Source organism: Mesoplodon bidens (assembly GCF_964165515.1).
Source record: "Mesoplodon bidens genome assembly, chromosome: 4".
Taxonomy (NCBI): domain Eukaryota; kingdom Metazoa; phylum Chordata; class Mammalia; order Artiodactyla; family Ziphiidae; genus Mesoplodon; species Mesoplodon bidens.
The window spans coordinates 161,412,807-161,437,876 of NC_138160.1; the positions used below are offsets into that span (position 1 = coordinate 161,412,807).

A 25,070-nucleotide genomic window follows, 5' to 3' on the forward strand; every position below is an offset into this window, starting at 1 on the left:
TTGTCTGAAGGCCATCACACCCCTGCCATGTTCAAGGGCTCAGCCCACAGGTGCCTGGTGTTTCATAGCTCTGTGCTAGATGCTGTGCTAAGATATGATGGAGACAGGCAAACCCACGGACCACATGCTAAGGAGCATATGATCACAGAATGAGCTACAGAGGCAAAGGGATGAAAGTGATGTATGGGGGTTGAGGAGACAAGGGTGAGTTTTAGAGATGTGACCATTGAATGCTGGGAAGGACACAGGATAGACACCCCAAGAGAAAGCTCAGTGCATTCCAGCCCCAGAAATGTCCTCAGCAAAGGCAGGTGAGTGGCGATGCCCATGGAGCCTGTGGGGACAGTGAGGACAGCAGTCTGGCTGCAGAGCCATAGGGACAAAGAGGAGATAAGGTTGAAAATGAGGGTAACGCCACATTCCTGAGGTTCCCTATCTCTGGAAGGATTGACACTTGGTGTCATGAGAACCCAGAAGTCTTATATTTTGGACCAGAGGAAACATGATTGCAGAAGTGTCAAAGACCAATTTCATTCTGGGGATTCCCTGAGTCCATGTGTATTTATCTACGCAGCCCTTTGCTGGGACTCCTTCCCAGTTGGCCAACTGGGACGAGTGATTCTGGCTATGATCCTTCTTGCCTCATCTCAGTGGTAGGACTAGGGACAGCAAACTTTACTGAGCACTCTACATATACCAGGCACAAGTAGTAACTAATTTGACCCTCCCAACAACACTTGAGGAAGGTGCTCTTTCACCACCACTGTGCTCGCCTAACAAAACAAGTCCAGGTTGGCAATTTTGGTCTCCTAGTCAATGGCAGAATCATTCTTGCCTCTCTGAACATCATTTCCTATCTGAGGAGTAGAGGGAAGAGCCCCTCCCTTATCTATTTCAGGAGGTTGTCCTAAAGATAAATGTGCTGAACCAAGCGGACACACCTTGGAAGCTATTTACGAATCAGTAAGGTTGCATCGCTTCTAAGAGGAGTGACCATTGCAAAAGAAGGTTAAGCTTTGGGTCAGGCAGATTAGGTTTGGATCAATTTCTGTAACTCTTGGCAAGTTAGGAATGTTTCCATTTGTAAAATGGGAATGTTAAATTCTTGAAGGGTTGCTTGAAGAACTGGATGAAATATTGTATATGAGTCTTTGGGGCACATAGTAGATATCATCATTATGAGTGGATCTTTGGGCCCTCTTAGACACCTTAGAAGCTATTTTATGTTAAATATATAAAGAGTGTCTCAGATTAGAGTGTCTTTAAATGATCGTTTGTATTAAGAAATCATAAATTATTTAGCAAGTTTTACTGTTCTCCACAGTATCTTTATTATGGAGACACACAACTGCTAAAGGAAGAAAACAGAGACATTTCTATGATTGAGAAATACAGAAATAGAGTTAGTCTTTGAGAAATTGTGTTTTGATGATAGGTTAATGTCTTTTTTTTCTTCCCCTTACCAGGATGAAGATGATGGTATGTTCAGAAAGACTTTCTTACAACTTATAACCCATTCCTTCATTTTTCTGCTCAGGCATTCAGATGGAATTATTTAGTACAGAAACTCCATAGAATCCATTATAATTGTAAAATTAGTATTAAGTAGATGTATGTCAGTTGGTATACTGCATAGTTATAATAAAATGGAGTTATTTGGCTGGGTTACCAAAGAGAACTGTTAAGTTCATGCATAACAGGGCAAATTACTAGTACAGCAAAACTGAAAATTGCATGTACAGTTTGATAGAAAACATTCTAGTATTTATGCTCTCTAAGACATGTGGCTAAAGGATCACTAACTGCAGATGAATGACATAGCATAAAATTTGGCTTTCATAAAACAAAACTTGTGAATCTTTTCTGAAATTCATATGGTTTCCAACTGACAATTTTCTGCCAAGTTAACATTTCAGAAATGAAAAAAAACATAAAATAAATGTGTATTATGGAGAATGATATAGAATGGCAGCATTTGAAACTTCATTCTATGGCAGTAAATCATCTAGAAAAACCTTGGGGGGTGGGCTTCCAACCTATCACTTCCTAATGACATTTGATCTTTTGGATTTTTGTATCTCCCTTTAGACTAGCTATTTCTAACTGGGGAGCAGTTCTGGGATGTTCCTGTGACACTTGGATCCCGACAATCTGCTTTCTTTTTTCTTTTCCCCCGAAGTACATCAGAGATCTCTGCCCCAGCCAGCACTGCTCCCCATGAGCTCCAACACCTTCCCTTCCAGATCTACCAAGCCATTGCCCAAGCACTCCTTCCCATCAGCTCACCTGCCCGGAGCCTTCTCAGAAAGGTTTGTGCTGACATCATTCAGTTCTAACCTAGCATTATGTCTGGGGCCACTGATACTGAGCGAATGTCGGGTGGATTGAGAAAGAAAGAAATGAGCCACTGGTCATAGGGTCAGAACATTTTGGGTCTTAAGAAACAAAACCAAGCTGAGCATAAAGAATCGCATATGTTAACTCACTGCTGTCCTCTGAGTCTCTGTGCTTTGGGGTCAGAGGGGTACAGAATTGACTGCCCTGTCATGGCCCCAGACAGAATGGACTCTTGGGTGGGAAATAGGGAATGTTTTCACTCTGTGAGTTAAAACAAAGAAACAAACACTCAAGAAACCCAATTAATTTAATTAGCTGGAGTTCACCCTGCATCTTGGATGGGAAGGCTGAGAAAACGCAGCTTGTACCTAGCAGATGGGGAGAATTCACTGCACAGGCTCTGTCCCCAGCAGGTCTGTTTTCTCAGTAGCAAGAGTGTTTCTCAGGGTCCATGATTAGGCAGGCTGTCAGAGGCAGAGGCACGGACAGGAGGAAGACTCAGGTCGTTTCTCATAAATAAGCCGTCGGGCTGCCTTGTAGTGCCCCTGAGGGTTCATCCACCAGCACGTTGGGCGCATCTTCTCCTTCACTATCCAATGGGAGAGGCTCAGTCCCCACCCTCATTATGGGAGAAAACTCACCCACCAGCAAGACCCCTCCACCCCTGCCAGATATCTGGAAGGAGTCTCAATTTTGTTTCATTTTCCCTGGGCGCCTCTTGCTCTGATTTTCTGCTGCTTCCTCTCATTCTTCCAGCTGTTTTCCTTCTTCTGCCATGTCTGCCGTGTTCTCATGCCATCTCATCACACCTGGGGCCCCAGCCCTATGCTTCATTCTTACAAAATAACACTCACACGAGATTTCTGAGCAGAGCACGCTTTTACAGAAGGTTTGGGCTAAAGGCTAGGGAAATTGCTGCTCAGCGTGGAGCATTTCGGGGCCTCCCTCGGGCCTTCCTCACCACCACCCCAGCCCCCAGAGATGCTGCTTCTGTCAGCTGCAGCACCGCCGAGCCCTCTCTGCGTTTCTCGCCTCCCTACCCTCTCCTTCTAAACCCCTAGGCCCTGGGGATGCACCATTCCCCAATAACATGCCCATTTAATATATTTTCCTAACTGAAAGGGGAGTCCTCTCCCCAGAGGACTTCTGTCATGCTCCAAACTCAAAGTCCTCAAACTGCAGCTGACTTTTTTTTTTTTTAATTTTTTAAATTTTTTGCTTTATAACAAATTTAATCAGTTATACATATACATATGTTTCCATATCCCCTCCCTTTTGCGTCTCCCTCCCACCCTCCCTATCCCACCCCTCCAGGCGGTCACAAAGCACCGAGCTGATCTCCCTGTGCTATGCGGCTGCTTCCCACTAGCTATCTACCTTACGTTTGGTAGTGTATATATGTCCATGCCGCTCTTTCACTTTGTCACAGCTTACCCTTCCCCCTCCCCATATCCTCAAGTCCATTCTCAAGTAGGTCTGCGTCTTTATTCCCGTCTTACCCCTAGGTTCTTCATGACATTTTTTTTTCTTAGATTCCATATATATGTGTTAGCATATGGTATTTGTCTTTCTATTTCTGACTTACTTCACTCTGTATGACAGACTCTAGGTCCATCCACCTCACTACAAATAACTCAATTTCGTTTCTTTTTATGGCTGAGTAATATTCCATTGTATATATGTGCCACATCTTCTTTATCCATTCATCCGATGATGGACACTTAGGTTGTTTCCAACTCCGGGCTATTGTAACTAGGTGCAGCTGACTTTTTAAAGTAGCTTTTAAAGCCCTTTACACAGTTCTTTTGTTGCTTTTGCTTTTAGGCTTGCGAAGCTTGTTAGACTTTGGGATGGTCCATCTTGGGACAGCAGTGAAGTATGTCCAACAAGTTCCTTCTCTTTGCCCTGCCTTCCATGGTTTCAGGGAGGGAGTGGGAAGTGCAAGCAAAAGAAGGAGCATTTCCCCAGTCCAGGCTCCCCCTCTGGCCCCTTAAACCTAACCCAACTTAAAATCCGTTCTTCTTCTGTCTCCACAGCAACAGTGGTTTTTCGCAGAGTGCCTCCCTGCCGCCATACTTCTCTCACGGTTTGTACTCTGGGCTCTAGTGGTTTACTCCAGCCAATATGCCATCATGACTGGACGGCCAACCTGTCCCAAAGCCTTTTGGCAACGGTTTTGTTGTTTCCTAAAAGTATCTGACTTCATCATTCAGCCCTTAACTCGGTTTCTGCAGTGTGCCAAAGGCTGTTGGAGTGATAGGATACTACACAGACTACCACAGACACACGCGCGTGCACACACACACACACACACACACACTTCCTCAGGAAGGCAGCCTTGGCCTTCATCTTCCCACATAGAGCTTTTCCTCCCTGCTGTTTTTATATGGTGCTTAGGATAGTGCTGGCTTTTTCTGTAGTTTTGGTTTCTATAATGAATCTAACCTGGAGTTGCTAGTTGAGGAACAGGTTTAAAATACAGTTTAAGAGACCCCAGGCACCAAGATTCTGATACAGTAAGTCTGGGTGAGGACCTGCATTTTCAGTAGTACCTCCTCTGGGTGTCCATGATAAGTATTTGCTGAGAGTGTCCTCAGACTTTAAAATGCATACAAATCACCTGGGAGTTGTGTTAAAAGGCATATTCTAGTTCGGTGGGTCTTGGATGGGACCCGAGGTTCTGCATTTCTAGCAAGTTCCTGTGTGGTGCTGGTATTGCTGGTCTATGGACCACCCTGAATAGAAGCAAAGACCTAAAAGGTAGGACTAGACTGTGTTTATTTTTTATCCTTAAAGACTTGCAAGTAACTAGCACATGGTAGCCACTTTAAAAATATTTGTTGAATGACTGACAGATGACTATGGAAAGTCACCCAACTCTAGTAAACAGATTTTTTTCTCATGCTAGGAAACTCACCTAGTGTTACCAGATTTTCTGATTTTTTTTCAAGAAAAACTGGAAATATGGCTTTTAATGTGAAATTACCCCATTTTTAAAGGTTGACTTAAGACTTTTAAAAATCCTGTGAGGAAAAAACAAAACACTCTTTTTTTTTTGGCACTCATGGTACACATACAGGAACACCAGTACTGTATGTGTTATAAATAGGAAACTACTTTACTAAGTTTAAATTATAACTCAAGAGTAGAACTTTTTTCAGGAGCACATCTATTACATTCAATTGGGTACATCATCCCATGTATGTGTGAGACCCTACTGCTGACACCAATGAAATCCACTACGTTTTCAATGTTTCCTAAGCATTTGAGGATATAGTGTCCATATTCACTATATGGCTTCCACAGTTCCTCCACACACACCCCTCAATTTTCCAGTGTCCACAACTCATGATTTTGTGAACCTACTTTGTGTTCCTTGCCTGGCCCCTGCAGGCATCTGAGCTTCAGACACTTCACTTACAGCAGTATCTCACAAAGTGAATTCCACAGACTCCTGCTTTTATGAGTTGGTGATGGGGATTATTAATATAAACAGTCAGTTAATTTTTTTGGAATAGAGTCATCCCTCTAATATGGGAGGGGGGTTGGTTTCAGGACCCCACAGATACCAAAATCCAAGGATGTTCAAGTTCTTTGTGTAAAATGGCATAGCACCATCAGAACTTCACATCCACAGGCTCCACATCCACAGATTCAACCAACCCACTGGCTGAACCAATCTGCAGTTGGTTGAATTCACAGATGTGGAACCTGTGGATGCAGAGGGCTTACTTTACTACCTTCATCAAAATTGAACCCTTTTCTCCTAAGAGTACCAGGACACCTGGTCCTCAGTCTAATCCTCCACTGGCTGTCCCAAGGTCAGGAAGATAAAGGATGTGCTGTATATTGTCCAAAACCCTTGAGGATCTAGATGTTAAGGGTGGTGGGTGACTGCAATGAAAAGTAGTATATTGTCTGTCATGAATAATGACTTAGTCGTGCTAGCCTGCAGATGCAGAAGCAGAAAGAGAATAATTCCTCAACTCTAAAACAGCCATGCACTATAAGCCTTGATTATATTACTTTCCCATATAGCTAGATTTCATTCATTCAACAAACATTATAAAAGTGCCTGCCGTGTTGGACTGCAAAGGTGGGCATGGGGAAGGTCTGTTCAGGTACTTGGAGCCATAAGAAGGAAGATCAGCAGCTCAGGCTAGCCTGATCTGCTTATTTAGAAACAGGGAACATCATCTCAAGTAATCCAGGTGACATGGCTGGGAAGACTCTGGCTCTTCCCAAGTAACTCTCCTCTCTCAGTGGCCCAGGGGCAGGCAGTTTGCCCCTTGTGGTGTATTGTAGATGGAGGAACAGCCCTGGTGCAGAACCACCTGGAGTGCTTGTTAAATGCATATTCCTGAGCCTGGGTGATACTGGGTCCCCCTGGAATTCTCATTTATGCACAGTAAAGTTCAGGTCTTGGCGCTGCCACTAAGAGCACATGCTTTATTTAGACTCTCTGAGCCTTTGTTTCCTGATATTCAAAAAAGAAGATATTTCCCACCTTGCGGGGTTGCTGTGAGAATGAAAGGTAGCATACATGGGTGCCTTACTCAGGGCCTGGACGTAGTAGTGCTGAAAAAATGTCTGTTGAATTAACAAATGAATGATGCATGAATTATTAAGAGAACATTCAACTCACAGAATTTCCCAGCCTTTAACAGCTGTTCTGGCACACAGGAGACAGCCTTGGCAATTATAAATCAACAAAATCAAACCTTTCCTGAAACACATTCTCTTGGAAAGTTTCAGGGAACTGGCTACAAGAAAAAAAGGTGTTAGAGAAGGCGAAGCACAAGTGCTGGGTAATTTATAGAACCCAATACAGACTTCCTGGTTGATCAGATAGTTGGCGGAGCTTTCTATGGAAGTTGAACTCTGTAGAAAATTAGGTAAAGAACAGCAGATAGTAAACTCTGGTTCTAAAAGCTAAAAATATTCTTAAGGTAACTTCACCTCATCTTGGGTAACTTAAATTTCTTTTTGTGAAAACAATGAGAACATAATTATTTTATCACCACATTGTCATCACATGGGTGGTATATATGTAACGTGCACAATGAAGCAATCACTCAAATGTGTGGTAGTGTCTCAAAATTTCACTGGCCTGGCTACAGGATAGGGCCTGAACAGCCCTTGTGGTTTCGAACAAGTGGCTTTTTTTTTTTTTTTTTTTTTTTTTTGCTGTGTGGCATGCAGGATCCCGACCAGGGATCGAACCCATGCCCCCTGCATTGGGGGCACGGAGTCGAGTCTTAACCACTGGACTGCCAGGGAAGTCCTGAAAATTATATTTGAATCTGTGGTGTCTTGAAATGTTAACTGCTGGGAATAACTGCAAGGGCATTTTGGGGGGGGAAATGTGTTATGACAAGTGAAAAATTGCTTAAAGTAAATGAACTTTCAAAATGCTCTACTTTTGAAGGCCCTACCAACAGGCCACCTCCCAGAGGTGAAGGCAGGAGCTTTCCCTCGCCAGCTCCAAACAAACCTCAGCTACCATCCCGTTCAGAAGAAGAGGTAATATAAAGCATATGTTTGTATTTTATTTCTACCCCAGTAAATGAATCATCAGAAACTCCCAATGAATACTCTCTTGTTCTTTTATCTTCTGTTAGTCTTAATTTTTTTAGTGAAAAAAATCAAGAGGAGGACTCAGATGAAAAATAATATGTTCTTTTTTCCTTGGTGTTCCTCTTCCAATGGCAAATGTGTGTTTTGCATTAAACAATGAGAAAAATAATCCTGTTTTTCATCTGTTTCTTGGTTTATGACATTGCATAAGTCACTTAACTGCTCGTTAACCTAGTTTTTTTCATTAAATATATTATTATACTACACTGAAGAAATTATTACATCTATATCGTTCCTGATTAGAGGCTTCATTATATATGAAATGCTTATTCACTGCTACCTTTGCAACTAGTGTCATGAAAAAAAGCAGTTCACACAAAATATCTTCTATTTATTCTCACCTGAATGATTCTATATTCAAATTAAGAAAATAAATGCTTCAAACTTCATGGAACTGAGGTGGTGATTTATGGTAATGATTACTTGGAGGCTTTTCTTTTCACTTACATATGTAACTGCAAAATTTATACCATTTTTAAAAATTTACATTTTCAGAATTCATTAAATGAAGACTGGTACGTTTCTTATATTACCCGATTAGAGGCAGAAGCGGCTCTTAGAAAGATAAACCAGGTACTGTGCTAAAGTTTATTTTTTAAGTAGTTATAAATATTAATGGAAGAAAAGAAATGGAACTGACTTTTACTGAGTATCAATTATGGGCTAGGAATTCTGCTGGGTGCCATTCATGCTGTTATACCAAGGGGGCCAATTAGTGCCAGCTTTCCACCTACCAGTGTCCTACCAGACTCTTAGGATCCTGGGGAAAAAAATCTAAATTAAGGTAGTCATTTGGCTGGCAGAATCTTAGGAGATTTTATTAAGTAAAATGGTTCATCTTTTCACAGGAATCACACAGCATCAAAAGGAGACTCTCTTTCCCCCAAATTTCCAATGTCTTATCAGTTCCATCTTCCTCTTGATACACAGTTGCCATCCACATCAATGTGAAGGGACCCCGTATTGAGAGAGACAACAGCAACTTTTTGTCCTTTCCGCTAGAAATTTCTAGCTGTCATTTAATATGAAAGGTCTTAAACCAGATTTCCTGTCTTCCAGTGCTGAACATTAACCTTAAATCTATATATCAGAGACAGGAAAGCAAAGATCCTTCATCTTTCTTTCACATCTCGAGACTGCAACAGTAGTTCTCAAGCTTGGCTGCACATTTAAATCACCTGGGAAGCCTTAAAAAATTCGGATTCTGGTCTCACTTGGAGAGATTCTGATTCAATTAGTCAGGGGTGCTGTGTGGGCTCTGGAAGTCTTCAGAACTTGAAATTCTAAAGTGAAGCCAGGGCTATGAATCGCTGGTCCACACGTATATTTGTTCAACAGAGATGTTCCAACTAGAAGTTACTCAATCAACCTGGAATAAAAAGAACAAAGGAAAGCCATAATTGCAGATTGGTGGCTATTCAGAACCATCCTGATTCAATACACAGAGGAGGGAGTAATTTAAATGAGTCCTTCCTAATTCATTTTATTTTAATATTACATCTTTATAGTATTAATATTATGTAGCTAATTTATGGAATGAAATTTTAAAGTACAGGACAAATCACAATACTATTTTGGTAAATATCAGAGAAAAAAGGGAGATAAGAACACAGATGGTCCACACTGGATTTTGTTCAGGTGTTTGATGATGAAACACTGTACCTGGATACCATGAGGTTTTAAAATGGGTAAATTTCTTAGGAATTTGGGTGTTTTCTGACTTTGACTGTGGAAAGAAAGAGTTAGGGAAATAGCTCTCAGCAGTAGGAAGATATATCTTTACTTAACCAATAAAGTCCTTATTTTGCTGGCCCTTTATCCACTCAACCATCTATCATTTGTTATTACTGAAAAAGAGATTCCTTTTTCATCAAGAGACTTCAAAGAGGTCTCTTTGAAATTTGGAAATTGCTCTACCATAATCTCTGCTGCCTCTTTCTTGACAACCAAGAAATCCATGCCACATGGGACTGCAGCTGTTTGGGGAACTAAATGTTCACTGAATTGTCAACTGGTAGGTTCCCAGATCCCTAGAGGCTTGTCTACTGCTCTCACAGGCAACAGGAGTATTGACTTTTGCTGCTCCCATAATAACAAGAATCTATCCTTTTAGGATGGCACTTTCCTGGTTAGAGACAGCTCTAGAAAAACAATAACCAATCCATACGTCCTCATGGTGTTGTACAAAGATAAAGTTTACAACATCCAGATCCGTTATCAGGAGGAAAGCCAAGTTTACTTGTTGGGAACTGGACTCCGAGGGAAAGAGGTAAGGACTTCTAGTTGTAAAATTTCCCCCAATTCTCTATTTATGCCTCTCTGCATACCTACCTACATGGAACCTTGCTGTAGCATTCTTTTGGGGTCCATACTGCCTGGCAACTTTAGAGTTAAGTCACATTAGTGAAGCCCTTCATTTACTGGAAGGAAATAAAATGGTAACAGTATCTACCTCTGCTACTTATATCTTTTATTCCAAATAGTCTAAAGTCACATGTGTAACTTAAAAAATATACAGCATTTAAATTTTTAAAAATCCGGTTAGATGGTGCCAAAGGCAAGTCCCTTCTGTGACACAGAGGTGAATTAAGTCACCTCTATGATATAATTTTAACGTAAGATTACAGTGTATTTATAGGTCTGTATCTTAAATGGATATCTGGAAAAATGACTTGGGTCATTGCTTACTAAAAATGGAAGTAAGGCCAATGAAGGTGGCCAGATTGCCAAAGACCTTTTCCTCTATTTTTCCAAGGTTTATGCTAGTCGCTTTAATGCCCCAAACATGTTCTTTAAGTTCAAATTTCCAGGAGGAGGATCAGCTGAATCAAACATTTCCAGAATGAGAAACAACTTACCCATAACTTCCACTTCACTCCAAATATTTTTAAATTATGGTAATGTAAACCAGTAGGAAAAAAAACCCACATGATTTTGGTCACGTTTGAATCACTGGTTCAGCATGGGTAGAGCTGCATAGGTCCTATAGAAGCAGAGATGTCTGCCCTCCAGGACTTCTACTGGTCTAGTGTGGAAACACACAAATACAAACCACTCATTGCAGTTGCCCTGGAGGGAGGCACCTAGCAGAGTAGTCTTGGAGGAAGTGCATAACTCTGTCTGGGGTACCAAATGACCTCTGACCCATATCTAGATGGATGGATGGGGGTTTCCCAGTCTGACCATCAGGGATAGGGTGATCCAGGTAATGAATGCAAAGACTTGCTACAGAGCAAGTGAGTGTGGAGGTGGCAGTGGGGACACGGTGGAGATCATGAAGGAACTATTATGCATCTTCAGACACCTTATACCTCCTAGCATTGCTCGTGGTTTAGAGTAAAGTAGGGCTACAAAAACCAAAACCGAACCACACAGATAGAACGATCCTAAGGTAAGGCTATTATAATTAGACTCTCCCTCTCTCCCTCTATCTCTATAATATATATAATTCCCTATATGAGGTTAAAAATATATATACCTAAATACATATTTGTCTTTTGTCCAAGGTTTGCTGGATATTGGTGAGGAATTATTTTTTTCAAAGTTCTATAGCAGAAATCATTACAATATTTGCCAAATTTTACATGTTTTTTTCCCATAATCCTCATACTTCAAGAGGTAGGGTATTATGCAGATAAAAAAAAAACTGAGAGTGAAATTCACACTACCTATTCCAATGTTGATTTATCTCCCTATTTTGAATCTTTCAGGACTTTCTGTCTGTGTCAGATATTATCGACTACTTCAGGAAAATGCCACTTCTGCTCATTGATGGGAAGAACCGAGGTTCCAGATACCAGTGCACATTAACGTATTCTGCAGGTTATCCCTAGCAAGTTAGCCAAGCAAATGAACCTTCCTCCTGCCTCTGTCCCAGCCTGGGAAGATCAATCAATCTTGGTAAACCGTCAAACACTCAGGACTGATTTGAACCCCTCAACATGAACACAAGGGTTTTGTTCTTTCCCTTAAGAAAGTGTTTGAAATGAAGACTGTCAAAGATCCCATAATTTATTTATTCTTCTTCAGTATGTGCAAAGTGCATGAGTAATAATGTTCACACCTAAAGTCTAGTAGTGAACTGTAATAATTCATTTTAAAAAGATGTGTATTTGAACACCCATTTCCAAGTACAGTAGTTTACATACCTACAGAAATAATTTGGGGTAAGTTTCAAAATGCTGAAATGGTAATAGCTTTTGATAACACGTAAAACTGATTTTTTAAATAGCCAATCCTTTACCATTCAAAGCAATCACCAGTTTTATATGTATAATTTGAAAATTTAATTTCTCAAGAGCAATAATTTAAGAGGCTTCAAAAGTGTTTCATACTTATTTGGTGCTTTTGCTGGGGGGATTTTTGTATACTTTTTTAATGAAAAAGATAAATGCAGTTGGGATAACTTCTTGGAATTAAAATTAATTTGCCTTTTGCTTCACTTTTTGGTTCCTAAAACAACTTTATTGACTTTATTTCATTCACACTATTATTTTTCTGTTTTAAAGCAAATTGAAGCAACAAATACCAAAAGAAAACATTTTAAATTTAGAGATGAGGCTTTGGTGTCATGTACACCCGGATTTAATTTCATCACAACCGACACCCACACCCTACCTCCTCCACCCCTACCCAACTCCAAAAGCATCATCAAGTGATGTAGATTTTTATCAAAGTCTTCCCGGGAAGATGAAAAAGCCATGTATATATACATGGAAAAATTTGATCAGACTTTCCAATTAGATACCATTTTTCTATTTTTATCCCCCTGACAACTGTCATAAAGCCCTCTCTTCACCCTTCCCCAAAAGGCTTTATAAATTCTTTAAAGCAATTCACTTCTTTCCTTCAACCTACATATCTCATTTAACAAAAAGTAGTAGGCATTTCACAAAATGAAAACCTCGCATTTAGTTAAGTTCTCCCCTTTGAGGCCTTGGTTGTTATTCCACAACTTTTTTTTAAATGTATTTATTTATTTATTTTTGGCTGCATTGGGTCTTCGTTGCTGCGTGCCACCTTCCTCTAGTTGAGGTGAGCGGGGGCTTCTCTTCGTTGCGGTGCACGGGCTTCTCATTGCGGTGGCTTCTCTTGTTGTGAAGCATGGGCTCTAGGCACACGGGCTTCAGTAGCTGTGTCACGCAGGCTTCAGTAGTTGTGGCGTGAATGCTCTAGAGCACAGGCTCAGTAGTTGTGGCACACGGGCTTAGTTGCTCCGCGGCATGTGGGATCTTCCCGGACCAGGGCTTGAACCCATGTCCCCTGCATTGGCAGGAGGATTCTTAACCACTGCGCCACCAGGGAAGTCCCCACAACTTTTACTAACAAAAATTTTTGGCTTCTCTGTTTAATCTGCGAGTTTTCTGAGTCACAAAGAATATCTTGCATCTTGAGCTAACAGAAAGACCACTGGCACGATTTGCTAAGATAATGAGCATGTGGAGACTTCTAATCAATGATGATAAAAAGGATGCTTCACAAAACTTCATCCTTAGAAACTGGAAATTCTCAAATTAGGGTCCAGAACTCAGGAATTCTAAAGCTGAAAATCGTGTATTCATTTACCTGTTTATTCAACAGGCTATTCAACAAGCGTTGATGTCATGCCTATTCTGTGCACTGAGCTAGGTGCTGCGTAATGAGGATAGAAAACACTGCAAGCTCTGCTGACCTTGTGTCTCGCTTCATGGTATTCTGTACTTTATGTTCAAAAACATCTAAAATGAAGGACATGGTAGATTTCAAAGCAACTATATAGTAGTGAATTATGTTTACAAGGTAAACGCTTATTAAGTTTTCGTTGGTGGAAAGGGACAGAAATTAGGAAGTTTTAGAATAAAGGTATCCTAAAACTAAAACCCATTCCACTTCAGTGACTGAAATGAGTGGTATCTGATGCTTTTATGACTAGCATTCTTTCTCCCCTTCTTCAGGCCATGGCAACTCTGTTCTTTTCGTGGGGTCTCTCCTTTGCTACAGACCCTGGCATATGATACCAGCCTCACCAAACACAGTTGCTCAGGACCCATCTTAATCAAAGCTGGGCCAATCAGGATCTTTCTCTGGAATGTTAAACACTGAGACAGAGAAGATCTCTTTTCTCTGGGATCCGCAAAAGATAATGCTGTACACCTGGAGTTGTCTACCATACCTCTACCCCCTTCTACCTGGCATATGGAGGAATTCAGCTTTTAATAGGAGAGGATGAAGCCGATGTACAGAAACAGAACCAGGATACAGACATCTGATGAATTAGTGGAGGCCCTGAAATCTATCCCAACCATGGACTTTCAAGTCACATGACCCAATAAATGCTTCAGCTAGCTTGAGTTGCTTTTGGCACTTGCTACCAGGAGAGATCTGATTAATATAAACTCATACCGTACATTTATAATTTAGTGACTCTCTTTCAACCTAAGCCAAATTCAAGCATAGGGTAAAGGATAAGCAGTGCCTCATGGCCAATTTCCTATGTCATACTCTTGGCATTAATGAAATAAATTAGCCATTCCTTGAAACATTAAAACAAGAAAATAACAGCCTTCAAGAGTATGAAATGATTCTTTACAACTCAACATATTTTTAGTTTGTTTTTTATTATATTAAATATATTAGTAAACTCAATTCTCCTAGGTATGTGTTAATTCAACAATAAAAAGTTATAAATTCACAACAAATACATAAAAAATCAGATTAAAAAACTGTTAGAAGCAAGACATACATCTGACAGTTTAGACTCTTCAAAGAGGGGGTTGTTTCTTTCTGTTTCCTTTAAATCATCCGTCTTCATAGGATGACCAAAACATAGGGTAAGGTCACAAAGCAGTAACTGGGAGAGCTCTGTGTAAAACAAAATAATAGAAGACATTATATCGTAGCACATATATGTCATAGGCAACTATTATTACTTTAAGGAGCTATTTCCTAATTCTTAATTTAGCTTTCTTTTAAGTGATTATTGCTCAAACCACAATTTAGATGTGCCCAATTTTGACTTAGAGTCAAATTTATATACTACAAAATAAGCGTGATATAGAAACTTACTAGAAGGGCTCTTTAGCTCAAATTGTCAGTTATCTTACTAAATTGCAATTTGATTTATGCAAATTTATGTATTTTTAAAATTACTATTTTTATCTGTTATACATGCACATAGTATAAAGAATCAAATAAAGCATGTTGCAAAAAATAGCAGTTCCTATTCTCCTAGAGGCAACCACTTTTAACTTTTTTGGAGCCCATTTTGTTTTTGTTGCTTTTGTGGTTCTCTTCTGTGTTTTTTTGTTTGTTTGTTTTGGGAGGGGTGGTAGTTAACCTCCATATCTCTAAATGGCATGCATATTTTTTTTCAATTTTAGGTATTATCTATTTGCTTCTGATCACAGAAGATTAAGATATAGCTCTTTTCACTTATACCCATTCCCCCACGGTACTTGAGGACAATTTTTCTTAGCTCAATATTTAATGTTTAAATTTTTCTTGATTATATAATCTTTACAGCTGAGTCCTACATGCTGTTTCCCTTCCTGCAAGCTACCACCCAACCACAGTTAATAATTGTTTCCTTTATTCATTGCTTAATTATCATGGATATCTCCCAAATTTCTGCAGTTGGGTAAATCTCCTCTCAGTATAGTCAAGTGCCTTGACTATTCTATTGTTGAAAGCCTCTCCTCTCCTAGAGCTGTCTGATCAGCTCTAGTCTGGACTGACAGCTCTCTAGGACTGCTGTACAGCTCACATCTTGGGAACTCCCTTCACCATTATCCTAGGGTCTCCTTTCACCCCTCCCTTATGTGGAATATCTTTTTTCCAGAACCTCAGGTCTCTCTTTCTTTGGTTTACTCCTTTGTTTGGTGGAATGCAACCTAGGTAACTTCCTGAGGTGGGGAAATTTATGTCTGAAAATTTCTCTCTCTACACCAATGCTTAATACATTGACTGGCTATAGAAATCTAGGTTGGACATCATGTTTCTTCAGATTTCCAAAGGCATTGCTGCATTTTCTTTTAGCTTCCAGTGTTTCTATGGAGAATTTTCATACAATTCTAATTCTTAATCATTGTTTCTCTTTAGAAGATTTAAGAATCTTTTTTTCTTCCAGTGTTCTGAAATTTTGTAGTATTGTTTTCTAGTATGGGTCTATTTTCAATCTACTGTGATGGGGTCTTTCATTGTAAAAAGTCATATCCTTCAGCTCTGGAAAATTTTCTCAGATTATTTCTTTAATGACTTCTTCCCCAGCCATTGTCTATGTTCTTTCTTTCTAGAACTCCTATTTATTGGATGTTGGACTTCCTTGTCTGTGTTTTTGCTCCACACTCGAATTTTCTTCATTTTATCTTTAAACCCTTCTCCAGAGTTTATTTCTATGTCACACTTTTAACTTTGTTCTCTAAATATTTTTTATAGTATCCTGTTCCTTTTTCAGGAACATAGCATCTTCTCTTACTTCTCTGTGGATATTAATGATAGTTTCTTGGAGTTTAATCTGTTTCTTCCCCATTGATTGAATCTATTTATTGGTTTTGTCTCTGCTTTTCACATTAGATGCTTTCCTCAAATATCTGTTTTCCATACTTGTCTGCTCATATTTAAGACTATGGTACTAAAAAGACAATTGGAAGTTCTTTGCCCATGGTGGTCTATATTGTGGGGTGATCTGGTTGGGTATTTTGTTGGAGGAACCTCTGCTATCAGTATCTTTAGGTCTTTTCTCTTAGGCTGGTCAGATTCTTGAAAGAAAAATCTGCTTGAGGGTATAAATCTGGCTGCCAATGTCTTGTAGCCAAGTGGGTTTCCCCGCTGTGGGTCTTGTAACTCAATATGTAAACTTTGTCTTAAGACCCTTGTTTTTTTTTTTTTTTTTTTTTTTAAAGTTTATTTATTTATTTTTTTAATTAGTTTCTGCTTTATAACAAAGTGAATCAGTCATACATATACATCTGTTCCCACATCCCTTCCCTCATGCATCTCCCTCCCTCCCACCCTCCCCATCCCACCCCTCCAGGCGGTCACAAAGCACCGAGCTGATCTCCCTGTGCTCTGCGGCTGCTTCCCACTATCTATCTACCTTACGTTTGGTAGTGTATACACGTCCATGCCTCTCTTTCGCCTTGTCACAGTCCACCCTTCCCCCTCCCCATATCCTCAAGTCCATTCTCAAGTAGGTCTGCGTCTTCATTCCCGTTTTGCCCCTAGGTTCTTCATGACATTTTTTTTTTTAAATTCCGTATATATGTGTTAGCATACGGTATTTAAGACCCTTGTTTTTAGTACTACTCTTTCCCTCAACTTGTAGGACTTTAAATTTAAATCTCAGGTCTATCAGTGACTAGTTGGGTAACTCTGGGAAAGTTAGTTAACCTCTCTATCTCTGTTTCTGTATCTGTAAATGCCAATGGTATTATTTCCTACCTCATAACGTTGTTATGACGATTGAGCCCATTTATGTAGAGCTCTTGAAAGAGTATCTGGATTATGATAAATGCTATAAGTGTTAGCTATTGATATTATTACTTTTGGGAGAAAGTGGGGGTAACAGTGTTCGTTTAATCTTCCCTGTTTACCAGAAGTCTACCTTCCTAGTCTAGCTCTACAAGTCTTGTATCTTCACTGCCTGCCCTACCCCACAACTTTTCAGAAACACATTGATCATAATTATTTTATTTTACTTCAGGAAAGAATAATCCCCAAACCAGAACAGTTAGATAATAAAGTTTGAGAAGAATCTAAAGCTTCTCTAATTGTTTTACATGAGTGCAAGCATCCGGAACCAATTATTCATTTAATCAATGTTTTTCAAGAGCCTATTATATGAAGGCACTGTGTTAAGTGCTAGGAATACCCTTAAGGAGTTTACAGATGAGCAGGGATAGGAAAAGTAAGTAGACATGCAATTACAATACAGTGTGATAGGTAATATGAAAAAGTAGAAGAGGGCTTTCCTGGTGACGCAGTGGTTGGGAGTCCGTCTGCCAATGCAGGGGACGCGGGTTAGTGCCCCGGTCCGGGAAGATCCCACATGCCGCGGAGCGGCTGGGCCCGTGAGCCATGGCCACTGAGCCTGCGCGTCTGGAGCCTGTGCTCCGCAACGGGAGGGGCCGCAACAGTGAGAGGCCTGCGTACCGCAAAAAAAAAAAAAAGAGAGATACAGGCAGAGACAGTGTCTGTATACGGTCATGTCTGCAGGTAATGACCATGAGAAGTGACAAACAGAGTGAACATAACAGAATAGAAATATGGAAAGAACCTAGTACCTGATGAAGTCTTTAAAACTCTGAGTTAGCTTTAGGGCTGCCAAACCTTGGATCTTCTTATTATCTTCCATATTGTATAAGCCATGTTAAATTGGTATTTTGTTACTTGTAGGAAGGTCTCATAACTGACACAGAGACTGTCTTCAAATACCAAAGGTTTTCATAAGAATAACCACTACACAGTCAGTGGTTTCAATGGTTACAAATAGGACCAATGGATGAAAGAAATAGGGAAAAAGATTTCAGCTAGTCCATGAAGAAGAACTGTCTAAGATGGAATAGATTGACCGGTGATATAGAGAGTTTCCCAACATAGGAAATGTTTGGTCAAGAATAGGTGAAATATTCAATCACGGAAATTTTACATGCCTGGGATAAAATTACAGAATATGTCTCTAAGCTGAGTGACTAAACATCATAACCTATAAGATCTAATCCTACTAGAACCATTAATTCACACAATCAAGCAAACTTACAAGTTTTGACTTGGAGGGAACTTTAGGGGCTTAGTAATGATTAATGGATTCAGGGATGAAAATTCAAGTCTGCTAACCTCCAGGTCAATGCTCAAACATAATGCATCTTCAGAGATCTAGTTCATATTATAGTGTAAGCATTTCTTAAGAAATAGAAAAATCCTAACTAGTACGCAAAATTCAGTTTCACCCCAGCAGAAGCACAAATTGACTCTACTATTTATTTTATAACAATGACATGCAAACATTTTAATTCAGTGATTCCATACTTACCTTTCATTTTCTTCAACTCCAAAGAAATGGTGTTAATATTTTTAATTATGGCTTCCACATTTAGCTTATGGTTGGTAACATTATTGTCAGACATCTGATTTTAAAAGAGAAACAAAAACAATGTATAAATCAGGAGTATTTGTGTATACTTTAAAAATACTTAAATTTTCAACATTTCTGAAAGGAAAAATCTGTTATTTCAGAACTAAAATATTTGTGAAATTATAGTCTCTTTAGAGAGACTATAATGGCTAGAATTCCAACATATGAAGGAATCAACTTAATATTTTTCCAACTGAAAACACCTGTAACTGGAATTCTTAGGATGAGGTGTCTTCTTTAATCAAACCATATCCACAAGATGGGGCCCTTACAATGGAAATGCAGATGTCCCCGTTTCAGAAAGCCTCAGCACTTATAAACTACCTTACAATTTAGCAATCTCATATAAGATCTTCTCTAATTTTATGTAAGTCAGCATCTTTTTCTAACTTATGCTTGAATGACAGGGTCCATACATGGTTTCTTTAAGTACATAGTAAAGCTTAAAATAAGATTTGATTATAAGTCCTTGACTACAAAGATGGCAACATGGCCACTTCTATTTTAGCTTTGGGATTTAGGGCAACACACATTTTAATTTAGCTGAAATGTGTAAATCAACGTGTTACTATGTTATATATAAAGTACATATATTTAGCCAATTGTGTCAGATATAAATATATAGAGGTGTTCTAGGTGATTCACTAGAAACTAACCTTAGCCATTCAAATATCTCAAAATAACTTGAATAAACCACAATTAGTGCACATAGCTCCAGAAGGTGGGCAGTTACGTGTGAGGCTGCTGTCCAAAAATTGAAAACAAACTAACCTTGAAATCAATTCCTTGCCTCTGCCTTTTCCTGAGTCGGGGGAATTTATCCTATTTCACTCACTTCAGAGCCACTGTAAAGGAAATAAATTTGTTTCATCTCCAGACAATGAATAAACTACACTTTGCATCCACCTACAAGCCCCTAGGCAGTGAAAATGGAATGGCAGCTCTCTTACTTGGGTATGACAAAGCCAAAGACCCAGGCTTGAAGAGAAAGCAAAGATGATAAAAAAAAAAAAGGAGGTAGGGTGGGGATGGTACAATTAAAGAACCTTAAAGATAAGAAGGTAAAAATAAAATACAAGTAAAAACCAAGAGGTAAGTAGAAACGAAATGGATGGAGAAATGCCCAAGAAAGTTGACCCTCTCCACTCTGGGGTCAGGTTATCCAGGGCCCTCAGGTGCCCGTAGGTGGGGTGGGGTCAGAGGCCAGAGTGGCAAGGGGACCCTAGTCGACCAGAGCGAGGCCAGAGCTGGTCAAGCCTTCCCCAGGGAGCTCGGTCAGGATATCACTCAGAGAAAGGAGAAGCTGGTGAAACAGTGCTTCCCCAGGAGGTGGGAAGTGGAGACCAGGCTCGAGGGCCAAGGGAATAGGGGGTCGGACGCCACGATACCACAGACTGAAGGCAGGAATGCAGCTTAGGCACTAACACGGGGCCAGAGGCCAGGCCCTCCCCCTGAGGAGCGATTATTATCCCTTAAGTTTTCCTTCTAAAGGCCAAATCCTCCTCCTTGGCGTGACACGCGTGAGGAGCCCCAGGCCTTCGGCGGCCACAGGCTGGGGCCTGAAGATGGAGCCAGAGGCAACCTCGAAGTTTCTGCAGTCCTCAGGCTCCCAAACCTGATCAGGACAACGCAAAACGTGCTCAGCAGCCTTGACCACCGGCCCTCCCTGGAGCCGCCCAGACAACCGCTCCTTCTCGACCCAACAGATGACGATGCCTTTGAGGAAACCGGGCTCTTAGCCACGGGCTAAGAGACCTGGCGACCCGCCCCGCTTGGCGCCTGAAGATGGAACCTGAGGCAGCCTGGACATGTCAACGGTCTTCACCTCCAGCCCACACACCAAAACTGGATTAAGATTATTTAAAATCTGGTAACCCTGGGCAGCCCACAACACTAACCCTCTCGGTTCCCAGCGCGCCAGCCGTCACCGAAGTTCTGGCTGCTAAGTGGGGAGACCCGGCAGTGGAAGTGAGACCGGGCTTCCTGATTGGCCAGTTTCTCCGCCTAGTGCATCCTGGGAGTTGTAGTCCCTGGCTAGGCCCCTGCAGGGAAGGTTCTGGATGCCAAGCAGGATGTGACTAGCACTACTGCGTGGGCAGAGAGGGAGGGTTGAAAGGCATTTTGCGGCCTATGTGCCAGGCACCGGGCTAGGTGCTTTGCAGCCCTTGTTTGTGTTTAATTTTCACAGAATAGGATTGTGGTTAAGGTCAGACTCTGGACTGAAACTGCTTGGGCTTGAATTCTACTCCGTTGCTGCTTTAGCTGTAGATGTCCTCAGCTATCTTATGAGGGTAATAATAGCTGCTTTCTGTCTTCTTTTGAAGGTTAAGTGAGATAATGCATCACATTGGGCTTGGCAGATGATGTGCCCCATAAATGTTAGCTATTATCATTCCTATAAATCTGTACAGATGAGCTGAGAGGTGTACACTGGTCTCTTGCCAAGTAGAAAAGTTGGGATTCAAGCCATCTCTGCTGGATTCCAAGAGGAATCGCTGTCATGACACCCTCGGGAATTGCCTTAGACTTGATGAACTCCAGCATCAGGTTCTATACAAGTCTGCCTTCACTAAGTCTCCCTTATAACACTCATCAGCCTCTTCAACCAGTCCCTTCCCAACAACCTCCAACACATAATCTGTTTTTATTTCATATCCAATTACCTTCAGTTTAACACTAGAATTTGTTGTCTGATGCAGAGTTAGATAAATGAAGAGGGCCACAGAAGGACTGAGCTTCAGTCCTAAGGATAACTAGCTATGTGATCTTGGAAAAGAGTAACTTCTTTTCTCTGAATCTCATTTTACTCATCCGTTTCCTTATGAGAGAGATGGGCCTGATCAGTGTTTTCTAAATTTCGCTCATTATTGGGCCACTGTTGTGATTGGTTGCCCTTGCTGCGTACAACCTACATTATTACCTTAATGTTTTAAATTTACTTCCCTTTAACATTTAAATATACTTAAAATTTTTTATATCATTGATGTGAATGAAATAAAATTTAAGCAGAAGGGACTGGGAAAAATAAAGACTATGAAAATAAAACATTTTTAATCATTTAGATATTTCTTGCTTCTCAATGGCTGTGATCCTGAAGCCTGAAATTCTTTGTTAAAATGGGTTATTAAGTATTAGAGTAATGTTAAAGACAGTCTAGTACAAACTGAGACTTTCTTCTTGATGTAGTCAGAAGAATTGAAAGAGTTGGATGCGGAATAACTCTAACAGTGTGACTACACATTGTTTAATGCCTCTGTACCATATAAAACATCACTTATATCTTTAGTGAGATATGTCCCACATGTTGCTGAACATAGGATTAGCTGCTGTCCAATACACCATCCCTGTGTAAGATTTCTTCATGCTTGTGGAATCTAAAAAAAGAAAGCAAACAAATGTATAAAACAAAACAGAAAGAGACTCACAGAAACAGAGAACAAATTAGTGGTTACCAGTGGGGAAAGGGGAGGAGGGGTGGTGTAAGATAGGGGTAGGGGATTAAGAGATACAAACTACTATGCATAAAGTAAATAAGCAACAAGAATACAGCACAGAGGGCTTCCCTGGTGGCGCAGTGGTTGAGAGTCCGCCTGCCGATGCAGGGGACACGGGTTCGTGCCCCAGTCTGGGAAGATCCCACATGCCGCGGAGCAGCTGGGCCCGTGAGCCATGGCCGCTGAGCCTGCGCGTCCGGAGCCTGTGCTCCGCAACGGGAGAGGCCACAGCAGTGAGAGGCCCGCATACCGCAAAAAAAAAAAAAAAAAAAAAAAGAATACAGCACAGAGAAATATAGCCATTACTTTGTAATAACTTAAGTTATTAATTAGAGTACAATCTATAACAAATCTGAATCACTACGTTGTACACCTGAAACTAATATAATATTGTAAATCAACTATATTTCCATTAAAAAAAAAGACTTCTTCATACTCAACAGACTTCAAAACTCACCCCAATCCTGGAAAGAGTCTTCCAGAATTAACCCTACCCAGCTCTGCAATTTCCAACTAGTCTCTCTGCCAATGCTTCCTTCACTCACTATTTTAATTGTGGACACTTGATAGTGTCAGAGTCTTGCATTTTCTTATTTCTGATTTGTGTACTGAGCGTTTTTTAATCTATTTCTCCAAGTGCTGAGTAGGGGGGACAAAAAGAGGCACAGAAGTCCAGGGAATCAACATTCTTTCAGCATGCACTATATTATACATTAAGTTAGAAGTGTTCATCTTCTGACAACTCTCTGAGGTAGCTGTTATCACCCTAGTTGTATAGAAAGTGAAGCTTGAGCTCAGAGAGCTTAGTGCCTGCTCAGGGGCCACAAGAACCAGATTCAGTTCCAAGCACAGATCTTGTCTGTGAGACTCCAGAACCTTCTGTGCTTTTCAATTTACCAAGTTGTCTGCCAGTCCAGGACACCATCTCTTGAAACATGATGGAAACAAGTACACCATGGCTTTGAAATGATTTGAGATTCACAGATTATTAAATTTGAACACACACACACTAATATACAAAGGAGCATATAAATATGGAGTGACCAACATAGGGTGAGCAGCATTTATTCTCTGAATTAAGGATATCATAAACAAAACAAAAATAACTGCCACTACTGTTTTATATGAGCAGAGATAATTTAAAATCAAAAAGGAAGGAAGAAAGAAAAGGAAGGAAAACAGGAAAAGATGAAGATCATAATAATTTTGGAATAAAAGACTACCTTAACAAAAATCTTACTGGATGTGTCTCTGCCTCTCCTTCACTGATGCAGACTAGTGAAAACTTCACCTCAGATCTGCATGATTCTGGATGTGTGTTTGGAAACTCCCCATAGATAACAGCAGGAGAAAAGAAGGTGTTTAAGAGAAGTAGGGTGAAAAAGGTAGGTGGGCTGAGATAGCATTGAGGCTGAGAATTCTGAAAACCAAGTGACGATGGGGGCTGGGGCTGAGTAGGATGTGGTGTCTCTGGGGCCCCATTGTCCCCAAAACACTGAATCCATTCATCCGCAGGGTCCAGCAAGTGTTTGCAGGACCTGCTTCAGCTCAAATACCTGCGGAGAGTCTGTTCACAGGATTTTTGATTAAATCTAAAGACCTTCTACCCATCCACAGTTCTGATCACTTCTTATGAGTATGTTCAAACTACTGTACTTGGGAAAAATGCATTAATGAGCCTTTTAAAAAAAAGAATTAACTTTGTGCTTCTTCTAAATTAATGTTATAAGAGGGAAAAAGAGATCTGAAGTCAGAAAAAGATAGATTGTAATAATGTATTTTCCTCCATAAAAATGTCTTAGAACAATGATGACTACTTATTGTAGTGCTTTTCCTCCTCAAGTTACTATAGATTCTGTCTTTTTTTCCCTAAGAACATAAAACTTTAAAAGCATGATCTGCTACTTAAGGCTTGAGACTGTTATAGATGAGGCCCTAAAAAAATCTGTTTTCCTACCAAATGTAAAATAGATAGCTAGTGGGAAGCAGCCACATAGCACAGGGAGATCAGCTCGGTGCTTTGTGACCACCTAGAGGGGTGGCATAAGGAGGGTGGGAGGGAGGGAGATGCAAGAGGGAGGAGATATGGGGATATATGTATATGTATAACTGATTCACTTTGTTATAAAGCAGAAACTAACACACCATTGTAAAGCAATTATACTCCTATAAAGATGTTAAAACAAATCTATCTTCCTTAATAAGTTTGCAAATACAACACTACAGAAACCCAAGACTGGTTGCTTTTGTTGATTCTAATGTTAATCAAATAAAGGAGATTAAAAAGCTGGTAAATTCTCCCATAAAGAAAAAAGCTGTTAGAGAACAACAAGGTGATTAAGCATTTTATGGAGCTGAGTGTCTCAGTTAGTCTTATTACAAATTCTTGACATAAAGTCTTCATTTCCAGGAAAACAAATTGAGTAAATTATCTCACATCTTCCCCTTGTTCTCAGAGTTCCCATTCCCATCCTCCCACAGCTCATTGTAAA

The 25,070-nt window shown here is 40.3% G+C and overlaps 2 protein-coding genes across 2 annotated transcripts in view; one reads left to right on the forward strand and one right to left on the reverse strand.

Annotated features, from left to right (window-relative positions):
- Positions 1-12,415, forward strand: part of LCP2 (lymphocyte cytosolic protein 2) — a 44,142-nt gene extending 31,727 nt beyond the window's left edge. The window contains exons 15-20 of the mRNA XM_081232338.1: positions 2,188-2,309; positions 4,374-4,423; positions 7,766-7,860; positions 8,470-8,547; positions 10,088-10,243; positions 11,685-12,415. Coding sequence (XP_081088464.1) covers positions 2,188-2,309; positions 4,374-4,423; positions 7,766-7,860; positions 8,470-8,547; positions 10,088-10,243; positions 11,685-11,807 — 624 coding nt within the window. The 3' untranslated portion in view covers positions 11,808-12,415. The remainder of the gene's footprint in view (positions 1-2,187; positions 2,310-4,373; positions 4,424-7,765; positions 7,861-8,469; positions 8,548-10,087; positions 10,244-11,684) is intronic.
- Positions 12,416-14,662: 2,247 nt separating this feature from the next.
- On the reverse strand, positions 14,663-19,930 carry LOC308617055 (uncharacterized protein C5orf58; the record flags this gene model as incomplete). The annotated part of the gene is made up of 3 exons (XM_081233717.1): positions 19,856-19,930; positions 18,983-19,076; positions 14,663-14,814 (listed from the first exon to the last, which is right to left on the reverse strand). The coding sequence occupies exons 2-3, from the start codon at positions 19,074-19,076 to the stop codon at positions 14,663-14,665; spliced, it is 246 nt and encodes an 81-aa protein (XP_081089843.1). The 5' UTR covers positions 19,856-19,930.
- Positions 19,931-25,070: the final 5,140 nt, after the last annotated feature.